Source organism: Falco peregrinus, chromosome 2 (assembly GCF_023634155.1).
Source record: "Falco peregrinus isolate bFalPer1 chromosome 2, bFalPer1.pri, whole genome shotgun sequence".
In the NCBI taxonomy this organism is placed as follows: domain Eukaryota; kingdom Metazoa; phylum Chordata; class Aves; order Falconiformes; family Falconidae; genus Falco; species Falco peregrinus.
The window spans coordinates 36,236,368-36,257,197 of NC_073722.1; the positions used below are offsets into that span (position 1 = coordinate 36,236,368).

At 39.5% G+C, this 20,830-nt stretch overlaps 1 protein-coding gene across 1 annotated transcript in view; it reads right to left on the reverse strand.

Annotated features, from left to right (window-relative positions):
* The window catches only part of GALNTL6 (polypeptide N-acetylgalactosaminyltransferase like 6), a 484,972-nt gene that overhangs the window by 21,993 nt on the left and 442,149 nt on the right, over nt 1–20,830 (reverse strand). The window contains exon 8 of the mRNA XM_055798003.1: nt 11,744–11,851. Within this exon, the coding sequence (XP_055653978.1) occupies nt 11,744–11,851 (108 nt within the window). The remainder of the gene's footprint in view (nt 1–11,743; nt 11,852–20,830) is intronic.

Below are 20,830 nucleotides of genomic sequence, written 5' to 3' on the forward strand. Positions count from 1 at the left end.
CCTACTAACATGCATGAATTGTTCAAATTATTCCTTCTGATGTATTTCACTTTGCATTTGAAAGGCATCTGATTTTTCAGCTGTCATCATACTGCTTAATCACTTAGCAATCCTTACCTAAATTTTAGGGTCACGTCTCACATGCACATGTATAGGAGCAAACAGTCATGACCTTGCTCTGCCCCATCTCACAGCTGGTTTTGCTCTACCTTTGGACTGGGAGCTTTGGTGTGCTGGTGTGCAAGTAGGTCTGTGCAAAAGCATAGCACATAACCCTGAAGTGGAGGTGACCTGAAGCAAAGCAGCTCACAGGACAGGTACTGCAATTTGTGCCTTTCTGCACTCATCCTGTAGACTTACCTAAGACTGTTACTGTTCAATGAAACCCAGTTCTGGCTTACGTCTCACAAAGTTTGTTTTTGTTGGCATTTTACAGGAAACAGAATTACCTATTTTGCTACAAAAGAATCTATTCAAATTACAATTCACTAAATTAGCTGACTCAAGTTATAAAATAAATAAATTAAAAAAAAGTAAGAAAAATTCCTGAATAGAGACTGAAGAATATGTTTTATTGTTATTTAAAGTCATGGAGTCTAAATAGGCTGGACGAAAATTTTTCTGTATTTTTGTTTTCAAAATTCCTCCTGCAACTCAATCCACGCAAATTTATATGCAGACGTTGCAGTGGAGTACAGGCTTAGTCTATTCTGCATTTTCACAGATGCCCAATAACCTTTTATCCCACCAACAAAGCAACATCTCACTGGATGACATTGAGATGCTAGGGTGTTCTTGTTGCTTTGTTTGTAAAAACAAGATCATCAAGTTTTGTAATATTCTTTTTATAGAACGCTAACTGCAAAATGCTGAGATTTACTCTGTAATAAGCTGGAGGACAATATACATCTGATTATCATCAACATAAGGTAATGTTTCCTCTCAGAACATTCTCTGCATCTAAGTAAGCCTGATTCATACTCCGATTTGCTTTCAAGATTCATTTGAAAGTTCCTTTCCTGAATTTTATTAATCCATGCAAACTAAACGTCTCTGAACTAATAAAGCTTATCTGAATACAAAGACAGCAAGATACAGAACAAACAAAGTACTTTTAGCTGACACTGCAAGATAAGTTTCTATGTGTTTTCCCTCTGTGAAGCAAATACGTTAAAACCTGCAGGGATAAAGCAAGTTAAATTAAAGCAGTATAAGAATTCTCAACACTTATACCTCTATTCAGAAATGGCTCATGCCCCACATAAGGTTGACTTTTGTTGTAATTTCATGAAAACCTAAATAACTTTACCAGAAATTAGAATTCAAGAATACAGGAACTGAGTTTGACAGAGAAAACCAGAACAAATTAAAGAACAACATCCAAATGACAATTCCACCTTTCTGGCAGAAATCCTGTAACAGAATTCTCCCGACAAGAAAAAATACTGTGATGAGACTTTGTAGATGAGGCCAAAATACGATTAAGTACATTAAACTAAGAAGCCAAAATAATGAAAATAGGTGTGATCTTTCCAGCATATCTTCCATTGAAATGCTGTACACCTCATTTAGTACAATGCAAATAGTTTAAGGCTGTTCTAGAAAATATTATACTATTTTTGCAATCACTTTATCGGATAGTGCTATTCTCATATTTAAAAACCATACTGTAAAAACCCCCATACAGTAAAAGTGCGGTAAAAAAATTGTCTTAGGAAAGAAAAATTCAAAGCAACTCCAGCAGCAACTTACCCTATCAATATTAAGAGTAGGCTCTGATGGAATTTTTGCTTTAGTATTTGGCTGCACTAAAAGAACTGCATTCTGCTTTAGATGATTATAACAGAGTAAAACAAGAATCTAACAGAAATCTTGATATTATACCTGGTCACTAGTTCAAAATTCTCATTCACCAATCAAAACCTCTTTGTTTTCCAATAAGTTCTTTCTCTCTCTCTCTGTGTAAACTCATGAAGACATTGCATTAAAAAAAAGATAATTCAGTTCTTCCCACCACTACCCAAGTATCAGGTAAGACACTTTAGACAAATCTATTTGAAACTTTGTTCCCCAGTTCTTCCAAGACCATTCTCTCCATCATATGCTAAATTTCTTCCCAAACTTTGCTAGATTCTACAACAAACCTCTATGTCATCCTTAGCATATTTATACATTGCTGTCATAATCTGAACCCTTATGAGCCAGCCCTTTGAATTTCAACAGGTTCCCCTTTAAAAAAATAAACTCTTGGTTTGCCAGCTCTAAATCTCCAGACTGTTTATGAACATGACTGCAGGAACTCTGCCCTGGAGTAGTGGGAAGGACTCTCTGAAGTTGCCAGTTACTAGGAAGGAAGCACTTGGCATCCAAACGCATTAGTTTTAAAGAGGTTTGTTGACTTCAGTTAGCATGGGTTTCTTAACCTTATGACTATGCAAGCTCAGTAATCACCACATTTCCTTTTAAACATAAATGCGTACAGACTAGTAGGAAAACTTCAGATTGCAGTGAATCCCCATACTTAAATTGAATGCAATCAGGAAGAGCTGCTGTCCTGAAAGCTAGTCTGGTGCAACCTTGCACAATAAAGGCAAACAGCATTTACATTCCTATCTAGAACATGCCAGCCTAGCATGTTCCTGGAGCAAAAATACAGGCTGCCCAAGATGAGATGAGTGAACTCTTGTAAGTTGACTTCCCTGTTCTGTGGCTGTTTTAACAGCATGAAAAGTTGCCCTACGTGAGAAACCTCCTAGGAATGTAACTCTTCTCTCCAAATTATGTCAATGAGCTGCTGGTCTTTTACTCACCTTATCACAACAGAAAGGCAGAGGAGCACAACCAAAACAAAAGCACCGATCTCTGAACACTTTAAGGCCTAACTATCAAGTGACTTACTGTGAGGTAAGGATGTAATTTCAAGTTCTTTATGAGTCTCCCAGAGTTGCCCTTCCCACAATCTGGCTGAATGTCTGACGCGGTGGAGAAAGGACGGTCACTTCCTCCTTGCCTGAGCCTTGGGCAAGGCCAGACACAATCTGAGCACATCAGTATACTAAGCCCCACAAGCAGGAATGCTTATGAATAGCTACCAAATCTTGAGAGTTTAGCTGCAAAACAGATGCTAAGCAGTTCGCCTTTGTTAGGATCTTACCATGTGTGTGTATACTGCCACAGAACATATAGGTCAAAGAAGTTTAAGAGCCTAGTAGATTAGGTGGCATTTTGTGAACGTCTTATAGCATCATTTAAGCACTCCAGTTTCACAGTGAAACTAATCTACAAAGAATTTAGAACAAACAAAATAAGACTTAGATTTGAATCTTCTTGATTTCTGTCTTTGTTACTCTCTGCATAATCTTCTAAAGAAAACTCCTTTAAATGCCAGTTTCTCAAATGGCATTAAACATCTTTATCAATAAGAAGAATCAGTTTTGTACTTACTTGGATTCAATGTGAACACCTCATCTAAATGCATATGGAAAGGAAAAATGAGACATGCCTCTACAGCTGAAAACTGCTGTAGCTTAGCCTCATTGTTAAATCCATTGCAAGGCTACTAACTACAAGATTGGTTACCCTGATCTTTTAATAGATCTTTTAATAGAAAAAAAGGAAAAATAAAAATAAAATAGAAGCAATTAAATGAATTCAATATTAATCAGTTACATGAATTGCCACACAATGTAAAGAAATCAGAGGAAATCTAGATGGACATTTAAGGAGTTTCTCAGGACCTATCCATGACAGTCCAATGATAACTTGTTCTCTCTCTTGGAATTTTCAGTGAAAAATTTCTGTATGAGAATAAATAAGGCACAATGACATTTCAGTAGATGCATATTTCTATATGTGAGGTTGTGACAGTTGTCACCAAGAAGCTGTGAGATTCATACAACAGTGATGGAAACCACACTGACTCATCAGCTGTCATCAATTGCCCACATATGCATTCTTGATATAATTAAGTTTTGTGTCACTGTTACAATTTTACTCTCTGGTAAATCATTTATTGTCAGGCTTATATGTAGACAAGTTTTCTTTAAGTTTGTATAAACTCACACATTTAAGACTGACTTTGTTTTCTATTTTCACTCAGCAACAGCCTACAAGACAGTAAGTCATAATGTCACTGATACCTGGATGTTGTGGTTTAATCCCAGCCAGAAATTTAGCTCCACATAGCTGCTTGCTCACTCCCCCCAGTGAGATGGAAAAAGAATAGGTGAGAAAACCCGTGGATTGAGGTAAAGACATTTTAATAGGTAAAGCAAAAGTCACCCATGCAAGCAAAGCAAAACCAGGAATTCGTTTACTACTTCCCGTGGGCAGGCAGGTGTTCAGCCATCTCCAGGAAAGCCGGGCTCTGTCATCTCTTAACGGTTGCTTGGGAAGAGAAACACCATCACTCTGAACATCCCCCCTTCCTCCTTCTTCCCCCAGCTTTATAAGCTGAACATGACACCATATGGTCTGGAACATCCCTTGGGTCAGCTGGGGCCAGCTGTCCTAGCTGTGCCCCCCAGCCTGCTCGCTGGTGGGTGGGTGAGAGGCAGGAGAGGCCTTGGCTCTGTGCCAGCACTGCTCAGCAATAATTAAAGCATCCCTGCATTATCAACTCTGTTTCCAGCACAAATCCAAAGCATAGCCCCATGCTTGCTGCTATGAAGAAAATTAACTCTACCCCACCTGAAATCAGCACACTGGACTTCAATAAAAGAGATTAAATCAACTTGACTGGTGAAAGAGAGACATAAATGAGGACTTCTCCACTTGAAGAAAATTTTCATGGACCATTTTGTCCCTTTCACTTTCTTCAGTGAGTAGGGAAGATACACCTCTCTGATCAAATGACTGTCCTTTTTAAGCGTGTACGAACATCTGTCATTTTCAAGAGACGTGGTATTACTCAAATAAGCACAGTGAGAAGAAAGTAGACGCTGGCAATGAGAATGGAGAAGTAGAGCAAGCAGGAACATGTCAAAGGACAGATTAATAAATATTCCCTCTAAGCAAGCTTCAACTAGATTGGTCCCTAATACGGGAGGGGTAGTTCCACATTCTGTACCTGTAGCTGGTGTGCTGGACAGCAATGACAGCACTAGTAAGAGAGCTACCTAGCTGTACTGTATTCCTCATTGCAAACCAGCACAGCTCCATCCTCTAGTTGCATCTTTTCCAATTGACATTCTAGATGTCTAGATACAGCAGTTAAACTAATATAAAAATTTAATTCCTGTTTTCAATTTCTCCAGGTGTTCTAAAGTAATTTTTGTTATCTGGTGGCACTAAAGCAGCACAATGATTTTATTATTTGTTTCATTTCATCTGCATAACCTGGTTTTTTTTCCACTTTTGTGCTTGTCTCACTGTTTGCATGAAACCAGCCCTGACCCCAATCCACTGACTTTACTTTCGTCAATATTAAACTACTACAGGAACATTTGGATCCTGTAATGAGCTCCTGTTGTCCTACACATAATCTGAACAATTTCCAGGAAGCTGGATCACCAGCTGGTGTCGTCTTATTTGTCATGGTAGTAATTTCTCTCATCAGCTAGCACATAAAAAATCACTTTAATTATACCAATTAAATATGAATCACCACAGCATGTCTGGGGCCTGACTGTATTGCAGTTGTGAAATGTAAGAGAGGACACGACTGTTTATTTGCTAAAAATAACACAACAGTCTCTGCAACAACTGACATATTAATCTCTTTTCCTTCCAAGTAAAATTCCAGTGGGGTTTATTTTTACTCCACCTACATCATCTTCCTAATTTAAATGTTTTTTATTGTTTGTTTTGTGAAGAACAGTGTTGCTACTTCAGAATGGGTGCCCTATTTACTTCTGGAAGCAGCTGTATTTAATTTGGCTGGAAATAATATAATATAGTTTGTTTTACATAAAATGTATTTTAAAAGTGCATTGGGATCCATCCAGTCAAGACAACTATACTTCATGATCCACTGGAATATGGGTAGCATAATGTCACAATAAATCATCAGGAAGGAGCAGAACAAAGTATGACTGGAGGAGCCCATCCAACAAGTATGGATTAATATGCCAGAGGCAGCATGGTACAAAACTCCAGAGCACTCAAGGAGAAAAACGTTACTCTCAATTTCATGCAAAGGTCCTTCCATCAGTGTCAGAACACAATCATTTCTCATTTCTGTGTTATTTCCACAGTGAAAGCACAATAAAACATTTCCTGGATACTCATTACAGCTTTGTGGCGTTCAGATCTCAACACCTAAGCTGCCCACACCAGTTATGTCTAAATGGGGGTTTTCATCCCTTTCCCTTTCTTGCCTAACTGCCTTTAACTTAGGCAGAGCTAGTGTTTGTCAGCCTTTCCCCCTGTTGGGTATCTTATTTTGGTCCTTTACACTTAACTGTGTTTAGAACTTAACTGGGTTCCATTCCAGCAATAGTTTGTATTTGTGTAAAAAAACCCCAACCAAATAGTGAGATGTCTGCAGGCATAAAAGAAATGCTTCTCCATGGAAGACAGCATGCTAACTAGGTGACAAAGCTGGCGGTGTATATAAATAAATCTTGTGAGAGTTAGCACAGCTGGCAGAGAAGCAAGAGACTATTTATTCTCAGCTTGTAGTCTGCAAATACCTAGAACTGAAATTCCACAGATGTCATCTGAAAACAGCCAGGATTTCATTCTCTCTATAAAGGTTTTCATTTCCACCACAAAAATCTGTAAGATCTACACATTGTAAAAAAGAGGAAAAAAGCCAAAAAACCAGCCCACTACCTAAAAGCTACATCTCTGCTCCTTGGCTCCCTTGAGGACAGTCCGTGGGGCTTGGAGGGCAGGGATGGCCACGGTCCCCATGAGGATGCTGCCTGCCCCCAGCTCTGCGGCTGCAGGTCTCTGCAGGCTGGTTGTAGGGGAGCTGTGGAAAGCAGTCACACAGTGTAACAATGTCTCTGCAGATTTGTTGGCTACTGCCATGTTCCCTTTACAGACCCATACCCTGTGGGCACATACAGGCCCATAACCCACCTCTGCAGCTAAGCCTGGAAGAGAGTTTAGGGCCCTGATTCCCAATAAATTTTTTTACCCACGTAACTTTGGTTCCAGTGCTAGACTATTGAACAGATCCTGGAAAGTAGCTACCACTACTCTGATGTTGTTATTGTCCAGCAGCATCTAGTTCTCCATCTTCTTTGTATTCCTTTTGCATAGCTAAGCTGCCTGTCCTGTTGCGTTTATTATCTTAAAAGCAAAACTATTGCTATTGGAGAAAATAATAATAAAAAAGCATTAAAGAAATTACTTTGATTTTCTTGTATTCAAAGATTAGAAGATACTAATTTGAGGATTTTCTTTGGTAAGTGCTCTCCTTGAGATCTTGGTTTAATTAATTTTAATGATGAATTTATAAATCTGTTAAATGAAAAAAGTTTGAATGGAAACTTAAAAGCTGCATTGTATAATCATAATTACCATATAGCTGTGCTGTTGCAAGAAGTTGATTCTTGCTTGATTCTTAAATAATTTGCTTATTCTAAGCTGATGATTCAGCTGCCTACTGTCACTGCTGAATCATAACGGACTTTGTGCTACAGAGGTGACTGCGAAAGTGCCAGCAGCGCTCCCTTAACTACATGCCACATCTATCGGGTTGCACCCCGGTTATGAGAAAACATAGCTGTTACTTAACCAGTTCTCCTTGGTTCTTTACTGTGTCTGGAAACTGGAAAGAAAATGTTCGTGACTTTTAAGAAAACCCCAAACATTATTTGTAGCTGGGGGGAAAAAACCAAACAAACAAAAAAACCCAAAACACGACCAAAATGGTCATAATATTAAAGGAAGCTCTGTCAAAAATGCAAATGTTGACACAGAACCAGATGGTATAGCTACAGAAAATTTCTTTGAAGTTCCCCTTTGAAGCCACGCAAAAAGATTGAGCAAATGGTTCAGGTGGGAAATCTGAACCCACCTTTATCAGATGAATTCATGAACCCAAACTCACGCAAGTTCCAAATCAGCGACACTGTGTAATGAGGCAAATGTCACCGTGGGTCAAAGGATCACTGTGCTGTGGGATTCCACGTCCTGGCGTGCAGGGAGGAATTCAACTTAAGGTTAGGATTCACCACACTGCTGGGCTAGCATCCAGACTTGAACTTCAGTGGGCTTGCCTCTCCCTTCAGAAAGGCCTAATGCTCTAATATTCTGTAGTTAATGCTAAAATGCTGTGTAAAATACCTGCAAACAAAAAAGATTTCTGTAGATATATTTTAAAATTCTTAGTTCATCTCTGCATATCCTACGGAACAGTGAGCTTTACTGATGAATTTCTTAAGGCTTTCATAGAATCACAAATAGAAAAAAATCTCCCCCAAACAGCAAACAAAATAAAATAATAAACTGAGATACACCTACAAGAAAATGCTAATAATATTTTATAGATAACTGGCTAAAAGAAAATTACATAGCTAGAATTGTTAAAAAGGAAGCAACAGTCAAGAATACCACAAAGCAACTAAAATAATTGAGTAAAACAATTCAGAAGTTTTTAACAGGGCAATAGGGCATAGGACTCTAAGATTTGGAGGGTCCCTTTCTATATATGTCTTACCTAAAACAAACAGGCAAAAGTAGTTATTAGTCACTGCAGTCCTGTGCAGAGGGTGACAGGTTTGAAATGAATGAATAATTATGTGGTGCTTCCACATCATAATGTGGAATCAGTGCTGACACCTGGGTACCTATTAATCTTCCTTTATCTGCAATCACCTGTAAATCGGACACTGACTTCATTTGGCACACAGCAACATCTTCAGACATATCCAGAGAAAAGTGTTCAGCTTTTTTATCTGCATTTGGTTGTCACAGTCTGATTTATAAATCTACTACACATGTCTACAGCTTGCTTTACTTTTGCACTGTGCCACCAACCAGTTTCACTGACGGGGTGTTTCCTATGCAGATGCTTTTCAATTTATGAGGTATGTGCCAGCAAAAAATACCCGTAGGCCTTGCAGGTCTTGAGTAACAGATCAGAAGGTAGGAAATATAATAAGAAGGACATAGAAAACGGATGTCATGATACATACTATTGCACGTGGTACACTAATGGTTATTGAATGATGGGGAGGTGAGACAGAGTTTTTGACAAGTTTCTCATTTATAGAAGTGTATGTGATTTCCATGCCAGGTCACAGCCCTTTAAAAAGACATCTAGATTGGTCGGGCATGACGTAGCTGGCTGAAATTGTCTGTTGAAACTTGCTGCTAAAAGACACAGAGAGGTGAAATCCCAAGGGACAGTAAAATGTTCACTGTAAGCATTGTTTATTAAGGGCGAACCTAAGCTGAAACAGCTTGAAAGGAAACCCATGGCATGATTTGATCTATGCCTGAATTTGTCTAGAAGCTCTGTACTTTTCCAATCTCCAGTCTTCATATCCCTTGTGCTGCTGCTGTGGGATAGGATGGGAAAATCTGTTATTCTTTAACGCACAAGTATCTGCACGAGGGGAAATTTTTCCTTGATTAATGAAGGGGCACTTGCAATCATTTTTAAAATTAGCTTCCTAGGGCTCAATCCTTTGTGAAGAGCATCTCCAGCATTTTCCTTTACATAGCAGAGATGGAAAAAGATTTAGCAAAACCCTTTGCAGAAACTATTTAGTAGTAAAAGCATTGTTTTTGGCAGCAGGAATAATACTTCCAGATATTCTTGAGTGTGTTATTCATTATACTCTTGAACTAGAGGGAAGTTTTAGATAAAATACTTACAAAGGGTAAGCTATAATCTTTGGTGAATATAATATTTGGAGGATAATGCAAAGATAGCTGGGATATCTGGGCCACTCCTGTGCATACTCCCCTAATATTATGCTGCTTAACAGCTCCACCCGGGGCAGTTTATTTGAAACACAAATGATGTGTATCAAAAGGATTGACACACTGAGGATGAATATGCCCTTGCTTTTCCTTTTCTGGCTTGGATGAGAGAATAGAGGATATTTTCAGGCTTAAACTGACAGACAGTTTGATGGGTTGGGGACCAAATACTCAAATGCACAGAAGATCTTGTGCTCTTGGCAGCCTTGATGCAATGTATGTAACCAATGTTTTGGTTTAGAATATTGTACTGAAAAGAAGCTGGGAACTTGAGAACTCAAATCTTCCTTCAGTGATAAATATATGCCAGAAATTTATCTAAGCATCATGTTTTGGATGCCACAACACAGAAGAAACTATCCATTATTTGAGTGGGAAGCATGAGACCCACTCTATCAGCTCATTGGATCTCTCCCCACAAGATACAGGGCAGTCAGCCTGTGCATGGGCAGAGACTTTTATAACGGAATGTTTTTGGTAATATTTCACGAGTGATCTATTGAAATCAAGCTAAAGCAAATAATACAGGGAGGCTGCAGGCTGTGGCTACCTGATAGCTTTAGGTACTCACAGTGCTTCCATGAAAGCTACTTAAGTGTTCAACTGTACAAGATGCTAGCAGTCCAAATAGAAATAATTGTATTTTGCTTCTACAGGTAATGCATGAGACAGCATATTCTCTAATGAGATACTTTGTGCTGTAATAGAGGAAAACAGAGACTGAGGTTTGGAATTCTTGTTTCAAGTTGTACGTGATTTTTGCAAGGGATACTATAAACAAAGCAGTTTAGTTCAGCCAGTACAAAAATCTGGATGGGGAAACTCTGATACTACACAGAGTTGTACGGATTTTCATCTCACAATTTAGTCAATGCAGTTTTTGTGGCCACCACTAATCCCATTACTGTGCCTTGTGTTGCACTGTCTGCACTGATGCTCTTTTAAGGCAAATCCTTTCTGCCTAGCCAGCTGTCAGGCAGGCAGCACAGGCAGCTCCTTTCCTCTGCTGCAGTTACTACAGCAAGCCTGGTCCTGTGGTGCTGGAACCAACATATCTCCCCCTTAAAGCAAGACATTTATTCTTTTGTTCCTACCACATTTTCATTATTAAGAAAAATTATGATTCATAGAATATTACCCTATGGCAACATACAGACTTTAATATTAATGCCATTTTATTAAAAAAAAATCCTCTAAAAGAGAAAAGATTAAACTCAAACATGAACAAATGCTAGTATCTGCCTGGAAGCTACATCTGTGCCCTTTGTCTCCCATCTTTTGACATCCTGTGAACATCTCCAGAAAGTTATAGAACATTTTCTCTTGAGCAAAAAGCCCCTCATGGATATGGATGTGTTCAGCAGTCTTTGAGAAATGTCTAGAGGTCTTGTAATTTCGCACTTACATGGCTCTAAGCTGGCTGTATTCCACAACCAGGTTTTACGCAATGATTAGACAGTTGCTCAAATCGTTGTTACTCAGTCCTTTTACCTCAGAACACCTCCATTCGCTGAGATTCTGCCTGTTCTGCTGACTGGTAAGAAAATGCATTCAAATTGGTCCTGCTTGTAAAAACTATGACTGACAACACTGCAATTTGAGAGCCATAAGCCTTAGGTTGCTCCTAGATTCTTTTGGATCAGCATGAAATGCACTCCTGTGCTGAGACATCCAACCCTGTATTCTTAAGCTTCCATTTTATTCTTGGCAATCTTATTTCTGGAAGGCAGCACAAGTGCAGCAATTGCACATCTCATTTCAGAAAAATAAAGAAATTATCATTTTCCGTTTTAAGGGTTTACAGAGCATGAAGAAACTGATGATGAATGAAAAGGAAAAACAGCAAGACCCAATTACTCACCCGTGCTAGGCTGGTTCCAGAAGGGACTTTATACGGGACATACTTCCTGTAGATGTGCCCAACTCGAGAGCATGGAACATCAAACATGCCACCTCCGCACATCCACACCTGCAAAGGAGACAGAAAGAAAGTGAAAGAATGATTCCTGGAAACAAATGAGGCAAAAATGGAATTTGAAGTAATCCATATGTGAAAACAACATGCTATCCTGTACTGTCCCCTTCCATAGTCATCGTGGTGGCCTTCTTAGCATGCTAACATAAATAGCTGGGACTGGGTAAGACGGCAGGCTCTCCTACCTGGAATCTCACTGTGCAAAAGCAGAGTATGTTCAAAATGAAGACATATAACAAATTTAGAACACCTATCAATGGTCCTCCTGCAACACAATCAAGATATGATTGTGTCTATTGTTTAAAACATACAGGATCAAAATTTCAGAAGAAGGCTATGTGAGTAAAACAAGCCGTCAATTGGAAGTTTTTTTTTCCCCCCAAACACCTGGCTTATATTTTGAACAGTGAATACAGAGCTCAAATACTAAGACATTCTTCATTTTGTAAGGATGCTCTTCATTTTGTAAAGTAAAAGGAACAAAAATAAATTTCCTTATCATGAAATTTACATAGACAGAGGAAAAGGAGCATGCCACTACGTTTCATCATTAATACTTTAATACTGAAACAGATGGAACCCTCTGGACTACACAGGTTTGATGCTTCAGGTCTGAGAAACCAAAACTCAGTCAAAACTGATGAGAGCCGCAAGTACTTCACGGCTCTAAAAATCAAGCTGTATCTTGATGGACAGCAAGTAAGGAATTCTTCACAGTTCTTCACCTAGCATGACTAGGTTTTGCAAAGCGTATGTGAGAGCAAGGTTACGTGCCGTGTCAGCGGAACTATGGGAATCATGCCAACCTACGGGTGTGATTTTCTATGCTGTGGCAATGCAAAGCCACCAAACACCACCCAACCTGCCTACCAGATGACTTACATAGCACACTGACAATTTTCATAACTTTGTGATTTCAAAAAAAGCAATCTGACTTTGCAAATCAGGGAAATGGAAACCAAAACAACTCCCTCCAAAACCCCAGGAGTCTTTAAGTATCCTAAACCAACCACGCAGCAAGAGTTTGAATTAATTTAGAGTGAAAAAATTGGTATTATAAAAAATATTTCCTAATCCTGGCTAAAATTTTTTTTGTTCCCAACAAATTTAGAACAGAATGGCTGTTATTCCGTGTAAGGGACACTTGTGGTCTCAGCTTTCAGCCTTTAGATTGAAAACAAAAAAACCAGCAACCCAACCCTCTTCCCACCCAATTTAAAAGAAAACCACACCAAAGCTGAGAAGGAGAGATGACTTGTCTTTTCCATGTCTTTTTATATGGACATACATAAAGATGCTTCATGAAACATCTCTGTAATTCTGGATGAGAATTTAGGTCCATGCATTACACATACAAAGGAATTTTATCTGTATTTGATGCACTCTGCAGCAACATGGTGTGAAATAAGTTTGCGACTGAGGCTAAAGCAGAGCAGAACATAGACAACCAAAAGTTTCAGCAACAATTTCCATATAGAAAGCAATCAATCCAAAAGTTGGTGTGCTCTGAATTAAAAACACCAGTAACCAGACGCTTAAAAAAATGTATCGGAAAATATGATGTGATCACAAATACTTGACATTCTGCATGAAGTCTGCAGAGAGCAATGTGCACCTCTACACTTTTTTACCATGCATTTCTTATACTGTCTCTTTTGTCCTGCCTACCAGCTGGCTGTAGCTACTGGCTTTTTGAGATCACAGAAAACAAAAATGATCAATTCCATTCATTTAAAACAATAGTGACAATGGGCAAGAGTTTGGCCTCTTTCGCTCTGCTTGCCTGTTTGTGTTACAGTGGTTATATCTGCTTGGTCCTGGCAGTGTGGCTGTGAGTTTGGGACTAGATTATAGTAATCTGAACATGCAGATGTTAAGTACTGCAGTATGGGATAATTTAGCACTTGACTGTGACTTAAAGCACTTGCTGAAGGTAGCATGCTGGAATTCAGTCCCTGAGACCTGACTGTGCTGTTCGTACTGTGAATGGAGAAAATGGGGGTTAAAGTGAAGGCTTGAGTTGCAAAGTTGATTCAGGTAGCTGCCTGTTATAGGTAATTTGTGTAGTAGCCCCTACAGTCCCTTAGCTGTTAGCTGTACCATCCAGCTGAGACATGATAATGAAATGTTTGAGGATGAGGTCTGTCCTCATTGCAGGACAAACCTAAATACACTAGTGTAAATGTTTAAGGAAGGTTTGAAACCACCAAAAGTGGGGCATGATCATGGGCTTGGCATTGCCCTGAAATTCCACAGACACCCTTGTGCAGTCAGGTACAGCTGAGAGCTACTTGGGAATCTGCTACTTACCACCTCCCACCACAGAGTTAACTAAGGCATAGGAGCTCAGGGGAGGTGCTTACAGTGCACACACTAGCATCTCAGGAGAAAATTTTTGTGGGTTAGTGGCACAGGGTAATAAAGGCAGCTGTCCTGGGCATCACTCTGCCAAATGGAAGCACGTATGTTAACGGAATCAAGAGTATTTCAGTAGCTGTGTCTGCGGTGAGGATATCCCACCTGGTCTCCTAGTGAACACAGTCCTTCCCAGGGGGAAATTTACTGGTAGGTTGGAAATGGAGACCCAAACCAATGCTCTCTCTCCATACCAAAATAGTTCATTACTGCCTAGAGCAGTCTTGCAATGCCATACAGACATGATCATTATTTCTTCTCAAAAACATTTTGTAAAATTTGTTTCTTAAAGAAAACCTTTAAATCCTCACCCATTTAATCCCATTACCTAATTCACTGGAAAACATGTTCATAAACATATCAAAAATCATTAAAATGATAGTGTTAAAGTAAGTTGTGTAATGCCCTTCTTAAAAAAAAAAATATGTTATTCACCTTTCTACCAATATTTTGTTTGTATGTTACAACACTTGTACCTTTTTTAGCAGGAACCTCCTCTCTGGCTGTCTTCAAAACAACCTAGTGCACCAACAAAAGTACAGACCTATATTTACTGTTTGTTCTTGTTTTTTAAATTAAGGTGTTATTTCAAAGGCTAGAGGAGATATTACAGTGATTAATCAAGATTTCTTAGCCTTTGAAGAGTGGACAGCACAGCATTCTGACTCAGGCAAAGGTTTAGCTACAGAACAAATTTAAAAGACAAGAAAGCAGAAATAAATATATATAAAGATACATATATATAGGCCAGTATGACTTTAACTCAGACGATGAGAGCTGAAGTAGACATATATTGTATTTCTCCTAAAGCAGTAGGATATCGGTTAAAAAAAAAAAGAAAGAAAGAAAAGAAATTAGAAAAAAACCTGTCAGATATGTTGAGGCGATAACACGTGGGAGAAAATAACACTTTGTGTTAGGCTTATATTTGATAGATATAAAACTTGAAAATACTGTGCTGCACCTGAGGTGCACCGTGCGGGGTAATTGAAATGAATCTTGGGCTGCCTTGAAAGACATTTAGCAGCTGTTCCTGTTTATCTTCCAGGTTCAGAATGATTTGAAAAGCATTTTTTCTATTTTCCTGGGAAGATGAATTCTGGCAACTTTGCCTTTAAAATGTGCATTTTTATGTCACATGCACTAAATGCAAGAAATTGGAGAACGACTTCTGTGTTAAGTATTGCAGGCCTCCAGTGTACCAGGAAAGGAATTCAGGTGGTGTGGGACATTTGGCAAAATGGTATCACAACACATGCCTCTCTGTTTACCTAAGTAGGAAACAATGAAACTCTCAAGATCCCTAATACTTCCCTCTTTCAAAAACAATGAACCTGGTCTGCAGCTGAGGTACAAAAACCAAAGATGAAACCAACCCAATGCAATTTCAGCTTGGAAAGTCGAAAAGAACAGTAGTTTACGTGTCAACTATATATTGTATCACAGTTTAGCTTTATATAGCTTCTTCCAAGAGAATGCTGCAAAAGACTTTTTAGGGATGGTTGAAAGCAAAAGGCAGGCGTTAACACAAGCTTTAAAAGAAATTAAGTTGTGGTTATGTGGCTTTGCTCCTGACTGGAGCTTAGACATCATAGATGCATTTTTTTGGCTCTGTCATAGAGCTCTTGTGGGATTTTGGGTGAATCACCCTCTTTTCACACCACTTTTTTGTCTTTAAAATTACATTCTGCTTAGTCTTGTGTCATCCGTCATGTCCTGTCCTGTGTCGTGTCCCCCCCTCTTATCTCTCCAGTTACTGGTGATCCAGCCTGGGGACTATCTGGAAAGCGTAAATACTGTGTGTGCAAGAAAGAGACTCCAATCCATATACTACACTGTAATCATAATTACTGCAGTAATAGACTCATGATTTTTGAGCAGCAGAGGATGTGTTGCTGTGAACAGGAACATAAACATACAGCAAATTATGTGGAAGATTGAGGGGGGACTGAATGGATTTTGGATCAGGCTTCAAAACTAACTGAGAAATATACTGCTGCTGAGAGTCAGTAGCAAGACAGACAACAGTGAGAAAACTGAAATGGATGGAAGAAAAAAACAAACAGTAAACTGGCAAAAGAGGAATATAAAGTATGTCATGCAAAGCTGGCAGCTTGGTGCTCTCAGCATTGTGCAAGAAGGATGGACTACAAGCAGGTGAAATGTATTACCACAATGGGGCTCAAAAAGTTGCAGAAAATAAGAATATAAAAACTTTATGGGATTTTTCAGTCACACTTCCTGAAATGCAAGCCGAAAGAACAGATTTAGCAGTTGTAGAAAAGGAGAAAGAATACTTTCCTGTGAAATTTTACATGTAGTGAGAACGTTCAGCTAAATGCAAGAACAAAATTGAAAAATAGGATCACTGACTGCAAATCTGCAATGGGTTCACAAACAGCAAAACCATTTAGTTGTGGTGGAGTGGGATTTCCTGTCAGGGATATTATTAAAGCCACATCATGTAAACTGGGAACTGATGACTGTGAGTATTTCAGCAATACTCACCGGCACCTCTAAAATGCTGAGGAAAGTGGCAATATTCCATGTTTTTCAGTTCTTCATATGGATTATAACTGCACTGACAAGTTGCAATGCGCCCTTACTCCCTATCTCCTGCCAAGATTGCCAGCAGTGGAGGGAGTTAATAATGATGTTGATAATGATGATAAAGAAAGGGATTAATGAACTTGGAGGTGTGTGTTAGGAAACAGAGATGAAGAGAACCTAGAAGACGTGTCAGCAGGGAGAAGTATAAAACAACTCTAGATACAGGTGACTATCTTCAGAGAGGCCAGGGTATCACCACTAGCGTTTTTGTTAAGGTAGGGTTTACAATCCCTAAGGAACGACCACTGTAAAAGACTGTATTGCATTCGCATGGCAAGGTTTTGGTAGCAGGGGAGGGAGGGTCTACAGGGGTGGCCTGTGAAAAGCTGCTAGAAGTTTCCCAGCCAGTTCCAAGATGGACCTGCTGCTGGCCAGGGCTCAGCCCAGCAGTGACAGTGGTAGTGCTTCTGGGATAACATATTTAAGAAGGGGGAAAAAACCTGCACACCTGCAGCCGGAAAGAAGAGAGAGACTATGTAAAGAGCAACAACTCTACAGACCCCAAGGTCAGTGAAGAAGGAGGGCCAGGAGGTGCTCCAGGTTCTGCAGCAGAGATTCCCCTGCAGCCCATGACGAAGACTATGGTGAGGCAGACTGTGCCCCTGCAGCCCTGTTATATTCTCTCTCCCCTGCCCAGCTGAGGAGGGGAGCGATAAAGCAGCTTTGGCGGGCACCTGGCATCCAGCCAAGGGTCAACCCACCACCAAGATCTTCAGCAAACACAGGAAATCAGTGTCTTTCGTTACTCTTATTTTGGAGACTACTAGATAAACTGTGCCTTTCTAACAGATGTAAATTACAGGATTTCCTAAACAGCAGTATCCCTGGTTATTGAGAAGAGACACTAGTAATCAGGTCAGTTCCAGTGTTTTGCCAGCTTTCACAAGTCTAGCACATCCTGAGCAGTACAGTCAGGAAGAGATCATACATCTTTTTAATTAAAAAATTGATCCCGAGGTTATGCTGCCAAAAAAAATTTAAAAACTGCACATTATTTCTTATGTAAAAATTAATCGAACAAACTACTTAATGAGAGGTCATATTTGGAGACACGGGTTACGGCTGCCTCACCATCCATTGAATGTGCATGCATACACCCTGATTTGAAAACAGCAGTTAAACATCATGGCACCCAGTGCTACGCTTGCTGCTAGTCTCTCTAGTGATGTTTGCAAGCAAGAAAAGAACAAGAGAGAAATATGTTGGGTTTTGTAGTCAAAGAAATAAAGGTCAAGCAAATTTTTTTAAGCAGAGGCTTTTTTTTTTTTTAACCTGTCTTTCTGTGTTCTTGACAACTCAGCACCTGGAATAGTCATGCCTGAAGTTTGAGGAAGTTTTCTTTCTGCTGTGGCACAATTCCAAATGTCACAGAGACATTATAAAGCGTACTGTATTTCAGAGAAACTTACTGAATTATGCTGCAGTAAATTCAGATTCACTGCAGACTGACTCTCTGTAGTCTCTCCCCCGCTCCCCATCGAATACCCTTCTCCCCCAAACACACCCAAACATGTATTTTTGCTCACACCACCTTCTGCCTCTATACAATAAGATAATGCAACCTCTCCCCCAGAAAAAGACTTTTGGTTAGGAATGTCCTCTGCACTGAAGCCCGGTGTCTGTCACCCCAAGTCTAGTGAAACAGCCCGAGAGAAACATCAGAATTGACACTTCCCTTCCAAGCTCCCCAGCCCGAGTACCTTTCCTAAATCTGGTCTGGCCTCTTCCTGTCAGGAACTGCTGCCTGACTCCCCAGGCAAGCACTTGTCCTGCTAATCGAATTTTTAATCAGTCCTTGAACTCTGTCGTAGCATCTTGAACTCATAAAGCAATACGGCTTTGTTATTATTAGTGATTCCTTTGAGCTTGCATGATGGCCCTTGATCCAGCACCAGATTTTAATTCACTGCATGTCTGGGGCTTGCCAAGTACAGTGGAAGATTACAGTGAGAAGAGCCGAGTGGTTGACAGTAAGTTCACAATGAAGCAGCTAGTAATTCCTTAAGTCAGAGGACTTTAGACAAACTGTATTACTGAATCTTGACTAGCACAGATCTAGCCATCACACTTTTCTGAAAGATCCAATTTCTCTGACTCTCTATGCCCTCACTGGGCACTCATGGCTTCCCACTTGCTTTGTAGCAAACACTCCTGTAAGCTGAGGCATGGGGATAACTGTGGATGTCTCTGGTACAGTAATCCAGAGGCTTCTGGTTGAGAAGATGTTTTTCCTTAACAAGAACTTGATAAGTGATCTTTTCCCTGTATAATGTGTGAACGTTTCTGTGAAGTTGCATTCCAACATCTAGGGAGCTGTTCTCCAAATAAGATTAGGACACAGAATATCAAACATATACTGTTTCTTAAATGTTATTCCATGTTTGTCACCAGTGAATTTAGACATATAAACATGACACACAAAAATCTTCCTGAACATACCTGTAAGCTTTCCTTTGCATCAAAACATTAGTGTGCTAATTAAAGATGTGCCACAGCTTACCTGGATTCTCTAGTTCCTGGACCTACTGTTGAAATGTTCAGCAGAAGGGTTACAGTAGTTAGTCGATCCATAGAGTTTAAAATGCATCAGTGAGGACCAGAAACGGTCTGCAAACACTCCTCACTCCAGCTCACACAGAAGGGCAACCAGTTCAAGATGAACCAGACACTACTTCATTTCAGGGAGCTCCTGACCGCTCTCACCCTGGCATGCATCCCTCTGTAACTACATCACTGTGTCTGAATTAACCACAAGAATCCCCAGCCTGATGCTGGGAGGGTTGTGTCATCAGCCTGGTCTCTGTTTATAGTAGACAGACTGTTTATCTACCCTTATACTGCAGCTTTCATACAAATGAATCTCAAAGTTAAAAAAAAGATATATGAACATGAAACGAACACTGTGACTGTCTCTGAGGTTAAAGATCAGCCTGAAATAGTCCTCTAAATACAAACTTTCCACAATTATGGGGCATTTCAAATTGGCTTCTTTCTGCAACTTCCTGAAGAAAACCAGTCGCATTTTTACAAAATACTTTATGTTGAATCAAAGAAGAAATGTGTAGGAATAGCTAAATAGCTAACTATCTGGTGGTTAGAGAGCTCTTGAGGCAGGATACTCCAAATAAGTATTTGCCAAGCAATGTAACATTAATGCGAGACATGGCATTAACACAGGGCACCCATCCTATGACACTTCCACAAATTGTAGACGTGCACACTCTAAGAACAGGTAAGATGTAGTTTCAGACCCACTCAAGCAACTGAGGGAACTGAACCAGGCTGGTCATCTGGCCTTTTCACTGACTTAGTGAATAACAGAGAGATGGCAAGTTCACCATCTTCCCAAGGTTTGTGCATAAAGATGGTAAATTAAACTGCCTGGCTAACCTGTCCTCAATTTAAGTAAGTTCTAAGATGACTGAATCTATAGCTACTGTAGAAACTGTTGAAGCAGAAACCTTTTCCAAGCTGATATTGGTGATTCTGATATAATAAAAAACTAATCTTAACTGTTTCTCCTTTCTGCCTCCATGATTCTTCTCCATTTTTTTGTTACTCCAAACCAAACAGCAGTCTTCTTTTTAAAAACTTACATCTGCTAAATTCTTCTAATAGAAAGTCATTCCTATTTGGCAATAATTTCTAAAGAGTATTTTTTTTCTTCTTTCAATGCTAATAAGAAAGGACAGGGACCCTAAAGTCAGTATACACCAATGAGATGAATCAGGAGATATGACTGAAATGAGACCCAGTGTGACACAGCTGCCTCCAGAAAAAAATCTATCACTTGGGCAAAACACACTGGGACAATCAAGTATCTCAGTTTCCACTGCTGTTACCATGGTTTCTATATAAAGACTGGAGAGCATTACAAGTATATTCTTTGTGATAACAAATAAAAGGAATATGTGAAATAGGACAATAAAATCATGGGTGACCTGTGAC